The sequence below is a fragment of the Notechis scutatus genome, chromosome Z, assembly GCF_049901735.1.
Source record: "Notechis scutatus isolate UNSWTSFEM ecotype Mainland chromosome Z, rNotScu1.2, whole genome shotgun sequence".
Lineage (NCBI taxonomy): Eukaryota > Metazoa > Chordata > Lepidosauria > Squamata > Elapidae > Notechis > Notechis scutatus.
In genome coordinates, this window is record NC_142025.1 from 119,156,878 (window position 1) to 119,167,711 (window position 10,834).

The 10,834-nt window shown below is 46.2% G+C and overlaps 1 protein-coding gene across 1 annotated transcript; it reads right to left on the minus strand.

Moving 5' to 3' along the window:
* Positions 1-1,366: 1,366 nt before the first annotated feature.
* LOC113431990 (uncharacterized) lies at positions 1,367-5,465 on the minus strand (the record flags this gene model as incomplete). The annotated part of the gene is made up of 2 exons (XM_087945345.1): positions 1,367-3,975; positions 5,287-5,465. Coding segments are annotated over 2 exons (1,566 nt in total), but the record flags the coding sequence as incomplete, so codon positions are not given.
* Positions 5,466-10,834: the final 5,369 nt, after the last annotated feature.

Genomic DNA, 10,834 nt, shown 5'->3' on the forward strand with positions numbered 1-10,834 from the left:
CATTGCTAGTTTGTTTTTTTAAAAAAACATCCTAAAGGAACATACAGGAAACTTCACCCCAGTCTGGGGTGTATATTATTCTTATTGTTATTATTATTAATCAGTCAGTTGTTGAGTTGCTCTTCCTCTTCTTCCAAGAACAGGAGGAGGAAGAGGCCTTGTTGGGATCCTTGATGCTCTTTGAACTTGGTGGTTTTCTTGCAAATGTTTCATGACCCAACTAGGTAACAACATCATTGCTAGAAGGGAATGGGGTTTGTGGAAGAGGAGGAAGAGGACTGTGGGGTCCTTGGTGGTCTCTGAGCTTGGCTGCTTTCTTGCAGACATTTCATGACCCAACTAGGTAATATCATCAATGCTAGGAGGGAGTGGGGTTTGCTCTCTGTTTCTATACTAATGGCTCACCCTGTTAGCGTTAGTAGTGGGAATGTTCTGTTGTGGTTTCTTCATTAGTCTGTGGTTTATTGTTTGATAGTTTGTCTCAGTTGTCAGTTCCTACTTCCTTAATTGGTGTATTGTTTACTTCTTGTTTGCTGGTCTAGCGTTAATCTTGGTGTTAATCTCGGCTCATCTGGGCATTGACAGTTAGCAAGGCGGTGTTTGGGCCCTTTTGTTTCCTTTTTTGCTTTTGGATTATCTCTTTTCAATGGTGTGTAGATGTTGTTTATCTCTCTGTGCCAGTTGATGGCTAGTTTGTCTAAAGGCCAAGCTTCCAGGAATTCTCTTGCTTTTGGGGACTTGATTTAGGCTACAATGCTCACTCCCTAGCCCCAGTAAACCATTACCGTCTTCTACCACCTCTTAGTTAACAACAGCTTAATCAGATAAGGACAACCAAGAAGTAAACACCATTTCCACCTAGACTGACAGGAAGACCCACCCGTATAGAAACAGAGAGCAAAAGCCATTCCTTTCTAGCACTGATGATGTTCCCTAGTTGGGTCATGGAATGTCTGTAAGAAAACGAAAGTTCAGAGACCACCAAGGACCCTACAGTCCTCCTCTTCCTCCTTTTCACAGACCCATTCCCTTCTAGCACTGATGATGTTACCTAGTTGGGTCATGAAACGTCTGCAAAAAAGCAGCCAAGCTCAAAGAGCATCAAGGACCCCACAGTCCTTTTCTTCCTCCTCCTCTCCCTCAACCCCCTCTTTTCTGGCACTGATGATGTTCCCTAGTTGGGTCATGAAATGTCTGAAAGAAAACCACTAAGCTCAGAGAGCACCAAGGACCCCAGAGTCCTTCTTCTTCTTCTTCTTCTTTTCTTCTTCTTCTTCTTCTTCTTCTTCTTCTTCTTCTTCTTCTTCTTCTTCTTCTTCTTCTTCTTCTTCTTCTTCTTCTTCTTCCTTCTTCCTTCTTCCTTCTTCCTTCTCCTCCTCCTCCTCCTCCTTCTCCTTCTTCATCCAAATTTATTTCCTGTCCATCTCACTGACTCTTGGGGTTTCTCTTAGCTACAATGCTAGCTAGAGAAGACTGTTAATCATCTTTACCTGGATACAAGCCTGGGGTTGAGCTGGGATCCACATCACCAGGGAATCCATGGTGCACCGATTTCAATTTTTGGCAGGAAGCCCCATGCTCAATCATCCACTAATATGAATTAAAGATTAAATACAGGGTGTGCTTCATTTCCCCGACGCTCTGCGGAGGCAGATAAATGGTACTGGGGTGGTTAATCCGCTTTGCAAAACAAGTGTCAGTGGTATTTGAATGACTCACCCCTATTTACATGAAGGATACAAGTCCGCGTAAGGCAGTGATTCTCAACATCAGCAATTTTAAGATGGGTGAACTTTAATTCCCAGAATTCCCCAGCCAACATGGAGGTCACCAATGTTGGTAACTTTAAGATAGGGGGACTTCAGTTCCCAGAATTCCACAGACAATATGGCTGTTAGCAACCTCAGACACTTTAAGATATGTGAACTTCAACTCCCAGAATTCCTCAGACAATATGGCTGCTAGTAACCTTGGTAACTTTAAGATGGGTGGACTTCAATTCCCAGAATTCCCCAGCCAACATGGAGGTCAGCAGTGTTGGTAACTTTAAGATAGGGGGACTTCAGTTCCCAGAATTCCACAGACAATATGGCTGTTAGCAACCTCAGACACTTTAAGATGGGTGAACTTCAACTCCCAGAATTCCTCAGACAATATGGCTGCTAGTAACCTTGGTAACTTTAAGATGGGTGGACTTCAACTCCCAGAATTCCCCAGCCAACATGGAGGTCAGCAACCTCGGACACTTTTAAGATGGGTGAACTTCAACTCTCAGAATTCCCCAGCCAGCATGGAAGTCAGCAACCTCAGACATTTTAAGATGGCTGGCTGGCTGGGGAATTCTGGGAGTTGAAGTCCACCCATCTTAAAGTAGCCAAGATTAAGAAACATTAATCTATGGATTCCCTACCCTAGATTTCTGAACTCTTCACACCAAAATCAATTTCAAGAACACAGTCTGCCAGCTAAACGCTCCCCAGAACTCTTGGTGCAGTTTTGGGGTGCAACCTGACCATGCCCTGGGTGCAAAGTCTCAATTCAGGCCAGGACTCCCCCAAAATCCTTGCAGCCGGGCCTCCTTCTGCTCTTCACATCTTGCCAGAGATGTACATGCAGAGCGTGTCCCGCACCTTCTCTGACCGTGCGGCGGGCTTAATGCGTGTATCAGGCCGCTGCAGAGGCTGTTCAAAGGTGGCGGCCAGCTGCCTAGCCTCCATTTCCCACTTCTCCTCGTAGGCCTCTCCTTTCTCCTCACAGATGTTGTGCAGGACGCAACAGGCCGAGATGAGGCGGGGAAGGTTCTCCACCGCACAATCGTTGCGTCCCGTCAGGCAGCGCCACCGGCCCTTCAGGCGGCTGAAGGCTTCTTCCAGGGGTTCCTGGCATTGGCTCAACGTGGCATTGAAGGCCTCCTTGGTCTCATCCAGACCTTCAGCGTAGGGCACCATCAACCACGGAAGGAGAGGGTAGGCCGGCCCTCCTAAGATGACCCGAGGGACCGATACACCATCGATCTCCATGGAACCAGGCATGAAGAGTGTCCCTTCCTGCCCTTTGGTGAACAAGGTGGACTTGTTGAAGATCTTGGCTTCGTGAGTCTTGCCGGGCCACCCTGCACTCAGATGGGTAAACTTCCCTTGATGGTCCACCAGAGCTTGCAAGGCCATTGAGTAGTAGCCCTTGGTGTTGACGTACTCTGATGCTTGGTGAGGAGGGCACAAGATGGGCATGTGGCTGGTGCCCACCACACCGGCGCAGTTGGGGAACCCCCTGGCTTCAAAGCCGCGGACGATGTCGGCCAGGTTGTTCCCTACGTTCACTGTGGAGCGCATCAAGACCCTCTGAATGGCCCGGCAGACCTCCAGCACCACCGAGCCAGCGGTGGACCTGCCCACGCCGAATTGGTTGCCGACGTCGCGGTAGCAGACAGAGGTGGCCAGCTTCCAGAGGGCGATGGCCACCCGTTTCTCCACGCTCAGCGGGATCCGCATCCGCGTCTTCTGGCGCTGCAAAGCCGGAGACAGCCGGGCACACAGGTTCAAGAAGGTCGCCTTGGACATCCTGAAGTTCTGCAACCACTCGCCATCGTCCCAGGTCTCCAGAACGGTCCGGTCCCACCACTCGGTGCTGCGTGGCCGAGCCCAGAAGCGCCTTTCCACCGAACGGAGGCGTCCACCGCGCCTGAAACCAGCACTGCAGGCTTGTCTGGCCAGGAAGACCTCTTCCTCTTCGGCATCCTCCTCTTCCTCTCCTTTCCTCTCCTCCTCCTCCTCTTCCTTCTCCTCCCCAGGTCGCCGTCTTCGTCCTCCTCTCCTCCTCGCCACCGTAGGGAGTGCAGGAAGGCCCACCGACGTCGGGAGGCTGCGGCCGAAGAGGCTGCCCCACGGGCTCGTAGGTACTCCATCATCAGCGTGCCAGATTGCACCACATACAAGAGAGCTGCTTCCTGCCGGGCGGTGTCCATGTTGGATATCGCTGGAAGAGAAGAGAAACGAGGATTTTTTTTAAAAAAATGGCTGCATCTCTCCTTACAGGGTACTATGGCTGGCTGGGGAATTCTGGGAGTTGAAGTTCGCCCAAGTTGTCAGGTTTGAACAACATAAGCAATTAAAACATTGTTCTTTCATCTTTTCCTCTCCTGTAAAAGCCTTGTCTTTTCTTTCTTTCTTTCTTTCTTTCTTTCTTTCTTTCTTTCTTTCTTTCTTTCTTTCTTTCCTTTCTCTTTCTTTCTCCCTCCACCTTTCTCTCCCATCTTCTCTCCTTCCTTTTTTCTTTGTCTTTTTTCCTCCCTCTCCCTTTTCTATCTTCTCTCCTTCCTTTTCTTTTTCTTTCTTTCTCCCTTTCCCTTTCTCTCCTATCTTTTCCCTTTCTTTCTTTCTTTCTTTCTTTCTTTCTTTCTTTCTTTCTTTCTTTCTTTCTTTCTTTCTTTCTTTCTTTCTTTCTTTCTTTCTGTTTCTTTCTCCCTCCCCCTTTTTCCATCTTCTCTCCTTCCTTCCTTTCTTTCCTTCCTACCTTCCTTCCTCTCCATTTTTTTCTTTTCCTTTCTTCATTCAATTTTCCTTCCTTCCTTCCTTCCTTCCTTCCTTCCTTCCTTCCTTCCTTCCTTCCTTCCTTCCTTCCTTCCTTCCCTATGCTCCCACCCACATCCATCCATCCATCCATCCATCATGACTATTCCTTTCTGCATCCCAGCACACTGCCCCTTGTAACAGCCCTACCCAGGATCTTATCCATCTGACTTCTACGCAGGACCACACAACTCTCGACTAGCCTTCCTCGTGGGGTTGTTGTAGCATGCACCGATTAGAAACTCTTTTCGACCGGATTGCAAACCGCTATAGAGAACGCATAGAATAGAATAATAACTTTATTGTCACTTTGAATGTACACTAATCGGTATAAGAGTGAAATTCCGTGGCAGACAGCTCTCAAAGGAATAGAATAGAATAGAATAGAATAGAATAGAATAGAATAGAATAGCTTTATTGTCATTGCATTCTACAAATACAATGAAATTTGAAAAGGTCATCATCTCCAGTATATACTACATATTATAACAGAATAAATAAATAAATACAGAAAAATACAGAATTATGCATATAAGTACACAGTTATGCATAATATTTAAGATGGCAAAGCCGTGCGTTCCTCCTCCCACCGAGTGTCTACCCGGTTAACACAATCCCCTTCCTCCGCTGCCATCTCTCCTTTGCAATTTTTTTTTCCATCCCTCAATTCTTTTTTTTTTTTTTGCAAGGGTTGCAAACATAGCCAGCATGAACAAACCTTCTGGATTTGCCACCGCCGGATAGATCGATGTTCCAAGGACTTGGGAGAAGAAGGAGAGAAGTGAAAAAGAAAATCGGAATGGAGCTGGGGGAGAAAGAGAGAGAGGGAAAAAAAAATTCTGAAGTATTATCTACGGAGGAGAAAAAGCAAAAGCAATTGGAGTCGAGACTGGCAATTCAAGGGTTAACCCGACCCGGGAGAAAGGGAGGGGTCAGAAAAGCTGGAGCGAGGAGGAAAGACTCCGCCCACTTCTCCTAAGCAACGGGCCTGACCCCGCGCACGCGTAGAACCTCTCCTTTTGTTCCCTGAATAGGCCCAGCGAGGAAAGAGCGGGAAATGCAAATGAGCAGCGATGCCATTGGCTGGGCGGCGTCCCCACCTCCTTTTCGATGGTGGAGAAGTGAACGGCGGTGAAGCTGCGCGCCAGGACGCTGAATCCAGGAATCCGAGTTCAAATCTCTGTGGGGGCCTGATTATTATTATTATTATTTTGCGACATTTATTTATTTATTTTATTTTATTTGTCAATTGCTTTACAAGATAATAGGTATAAGTATAAACATAGTTATAAAATTCTCTTTAGTCTGGCCAAATTCTCCTTCATAAATATCTTTTTATGGCAAAAATGTTTAAATTACGTATGCGACAAAAGCAATCATTTGCAGAACCCACGCACTGCATGAAAAGATTTAATGCTGAATTGCTCAGCTGCCTATGGATATTCAGAAGCGAGACATGCAGAAATTAAAAGAGCTCTCTGCAAACTTCAATCTTAATCGGTATTTTTAAGTTGCGGGTTTTTTTTTTAAACAAGTAAGTATTTTTCAATGGGGGGGGGGACTTGAACTGGGTGGACTTCAACTCCCAGAATTCCCTAGTCAGCCATGTTGGCTGAAGAATTCTGGGAATTGAAGTCCACCCATCTTCAACATCCCAAGGTTGAAAACCATGGTTCACAGCAGTGTTTTTCCACCTTGGCTGGCAACTTGAAGATGATTAGACTTCAGCTCCCAGAATTCTTCCGCCAACATGGATGACTAGGGAATTCTAGGAGTTGAAGTACCAACTTTGAAAATCATGGTTCACGGCAGTGTTTTTCAACCTTGGCAACTTTAAGATGGCTGGACTTCATTTCCCAGAATTCCCTAGTCAGCCAGGTTGGCTGAGGAATTCTGGGAGTTAAAAGTCCAACCATCTTAAAGTTACCAACTTTGAAAAATCATGGTTCACGGCAGTGTTTTTCAACCTTGGCAACTTTTAAGATGGTTGGACTTCATCTCCCAAAATTCTTCAGCCAACATGGCTGACTAGGGAATTCTGGGAGTTGAAGTCCAACCAAGAGTTACCAACTTTGAAAAATCATGGTTCGCAGCAGTGTTTTTCAACCTTGGCAACTTTAAGATGCTTGGACTTCAACTCCCAGAATCCCCTAGGCAGCCATGTTGGCTGAGGAATTCTGGGAGCTGAAATCCTTAAAGTTACCGACATTGAAAAACAATGGTTTACAGTGTTTTTAGTGTTTAATATTTTAAAATTCCCAAAGAAAGCCGGGTCTCTGGAGCGAATGTCCACCTCTTTTGCCAGATTCTGCTGCCTTTTCTTCCCAGCTGATGAGTCATACATTTTTCTCCCCTGGGGAAAGATGGCCACCAGGATATCACGCCATGTTTCACGAGCCACCCGGCGATGAGAGGGCGGGCACGCTCACAAGAGCAGGTGGATCTAGAGGAAATTTCAGGTGGAGACGGGAATGTTTTCACATGGCCACCGGTGTGTGTGTCTCATCCATAAAGGCGGAGAAATTAGCATTTTCTCAGACTGGATCTGATGGGATCCCAGCCATCTGGCCCCGGGCCAGATACAGCGTCTCTCTTGAAAGTCTTAAAAGCTTCATATTTTTGCCCTTTATACTTACCGCTGCTCATTTAGCAACCATTTGATGTTGCAACGGCACTGAAAAAAAGTGACTTTTGACCAGTCCTCGCACTTATGACCATGGTCATGTGATCAAAATTCAGGCACTCGGCAACCGGCATGTATTGACCATGGTTGCCACATCTTCCCGGGTCATCGGATCACCTTTTGAGACCTTTCCCAGCTGGCTTCGGACGAGCCAAAGCAAGGGGTCGGCAACTTTAATAAACTATCAAAAGAGCCATTTGGATCCGTTTCCCACAGGGAAAAAAAAAACCCACCAGGAGCCACAAAAGATGAAAGAGCCACATGCGGCTCCAGAGTCGCAGATTGCCGACCCCTGAGCCAAAGTCAAAGGGGAAACTGGATTCGTTTAATGGTGGTGTGATTCACTTAACAACTGTGGCAAAAAGAAAAAAAAGGTGTGATTCACTTAACAAGCACCTCGCTTAGCAATGGGAATTTTGGATAAATCCTGGAGTTGGGAGGGGGCAGTGGCAAACAAATAGGACCCTCCTCTTGATCCTTAGTTCAGCCTTTCAGAAGGTTTAGGGTTGCAGGTTTGAGAATTCCCACCCAGGGTGTCCACCAGCCAGCCACTGATCTGAAGGCCACGAAATTTAGGAAGACCACCCTAGATTCCTTCTAAATATCTGACATCTAACCTAGAATAAAACTATCCCAAGTTGCTGGAAAAAAATGGAAGAATTTCAAGTTGGGAATTTTTGGTGTGGGTGTGGGTGTGGGGGTGTGTGTGTGTGTGTGTGTGTCATAATTAGAATTTATAGCATTTTATCACCGACGATTCAAAAATCCGATTTCCTTGGGCAAAAACACAAAGTTAAACTTCTTAAAGGTGACCCCGAAAACCAAAAATAAATAAATAAATCCCTCTTGTGACCTCTAGTTCCCCCCATTAGGAAAATGGTTCTTTGACCCTAGGCTCCCAGAGTTGGACAAGACTCCAGAGGTCATCTATCCCACCCCTGCTCAGTTTAGGATCTGCTGAAATTTTTTTGCTTCTGTTTCAAGATGTCCGCTGAGGGAGAATTAACTCCGCTAACCTCTTTTTGAGTCAACTGGTTTAAATTTTTTTTTTTTTTCCAAAATAACTCAAAGGAGTTCCAGAAAGGATAACCGCGAGTATATTCAATGCATTATACGGCGTTTACTCAAAAGCTTAGATAATCACCACTTTCCTAGATAAGGAAATAGAAATTAAAATACACTGATTAAACTAAGATACAATGTCCAGACAAGCCACTAAGCTCAGCTAAGTGTTTTAAATTTCTCCTGGAGTTTTAATTTTTATATTTTATATACCGTGTTTCCCCCAAAATAAGACCCTGTCTTATATATATATTTTTTGGCCACTACAAAAGGCACCAGGTCTTATTTTCAGGGAATGTCATCCACTGACTAACCTCACTTGTGCATATCACCCCTGGCCTCCTTTTCACCGTCAAAGGCCCTCAGGAACTTCCTCTTCTGCGGCTGGCAAGGCTTTCCTAAAGGCCTCTGCAGCTGATAACAGTTCCGGATCGATCCAGAGCTTTTTTACCAGAGGCCTTCAGGAAAGCCTTGCCAGCCTTGCCGGCTGCAAAAGAAATGGGCCGGTGAGGCAGGTGTCAGTGTGTACAAGGCCCAGCTACAATCGTCCAAAGGTAAGTAGTAGGGCAGCTATACCCCCAATCCCCACCCTAGCTTAATTTTTACCCGTCCACTCTGGAGTGGGTGGGATCTTAATTAGGGCTTATTTTGGGGGTAGGGCTTATATTGGGCGCATGTGCAAAAATCAAGCTAGGACTTACTTTCAGGGTAGGTCGTATTTTGTGGGAAACAGGATAGTTATTGGAAATTTCCTTATAGGTAGTCCTCATGGAGGGTAACTTTCTTCATAGATGGTGGGTATGCAGTAAACATAATATAACTTGACTTCAGCAAAGTGTGTGAGAGAGAAAAATAGCTGGCTGGGGAATTGTGGGAGTTGAAGTCCACGAGTTTTTAAAGGTTGAGAAAAAAAACACCTCTTCATAAAGAACACGTGAGACTCATTATATACACTTCCAACATCCCTTTTACAGGCCAACACAGCTTTGTTGCAACCCAGCTGGTGTCACAACCAAGCGCAGTGCACCGAGTTGCCCGTAACGGTGAGACAATTGCACAAGCTGTGTTGTCGCAAGGACCTCTCTTGACAAGGGAGCGTGGGATCACTTCCCGTCTTGCAACCCATTTACATCAGGAATTTGTCTATTACCACCACCTCCTCTGCAGTGCTGGGTTGTTTTTAACCTTCTGGGCTTTGAGGACAATACAAACTCTTTTGTTTTAAACACAGTTCTCAACTTATGACCGTTTGATACTTTAACAATGGCCTTGCTTAGCAACGGACATTCAACTTTCCCAGCCAGCCAAAGAAAATCAGTGGAGGAAATCGTATTCCTGATTTGTTTATTGGCCTCTGACACCCCCCCAAAAAAGACCCTAAAATTGTGCCCATCGGAAGTTGAGGACGTCCTGTGTAGAATGTTCTTCCACCTCATTGTTGTTCAGCTTGGTGTGACAGTGAAAAAAAAATGGCACTTAACAACCATTAGACAGACAGATAATCAGAGTTGGAAGGGACCTTGTAGGTCATCTAGTCCAACCCTCTGTCCAAGCAGGAAACCCTACATCATTTTTGACAGATGGGAGTCCAATCTCTTCTTGAAAGCCTCCAGGAATGAAGCTCCCACAACTTCTGAAGGCAACTCCTGTTTCATTCGGTTGATGGTTCTCCCTGTCAGAAAGTTTCTCCTTATTTCCAGGTTGAATCTCTCCTTGTTCAGTTTCCATCCATTATTCCTTGTCTGGCCTTGGAGAATAGCTTGACCCCCTCATCCTCTCTGTGGCAGGCACTCAAATATTGGAAGACTGCTATCATGTCTCCCCTGGTCCTTTTGTTCATTAAAATCTAATCTGATTAACAGAGCTGGAAGGGACCTTATAGGTTATCTAGTCCAACCCCCCCCCCCACTCAAATATTGGACTACTGCTATCCTGTCTCCCCTGGTCCTTCTCTGGAGTAGCCATGGCAGTTCCTGCAACCATTCATCGTATGTTTTAGCCTCCAGTCCCCTCATCACCCTGGTTGCTCTTCTCTGCACTTTTTTTTACGACTCCCAGCGTCTTTTTATAGTGTGGTGACCAAAATGGGATGTAGTACTTTAGGTGTGGCCTTACTGAGGCTTTATTAGAGCTTTAGACCTTTTTCCCAACCGTGGGGGAGGAAAGGTTGTCAAATCAGGCGTGGCTTTTTTAAAGCACTGACACTTTTCTGCCGTGCCCTTTGTAAGTTTGAACAGCTGCTAAACCAATGGTCAGGGGTGGGATTCGACCGGTTTGGACCGGTTTGGGCGAACTGGCTGTTAAATTTGCATCTGGTTCACCGAATTAGTATTTGAACAGACCGCCTGGCCCCGCGTACCCAGCCCCCACCCACCCAGGAGTCTCCATGTGGCCCATTTTTGATGCAAGGCTCGCCCAGAGGCTCTGGGAGGAGGAGGGGGGAAATGGGCCTTCCAGAAGTCCAGAAACGGGCCTGCTTCAGGCTTCTGGCGGGCCTCTGGAGCCCAGGGGAGGCCATTTT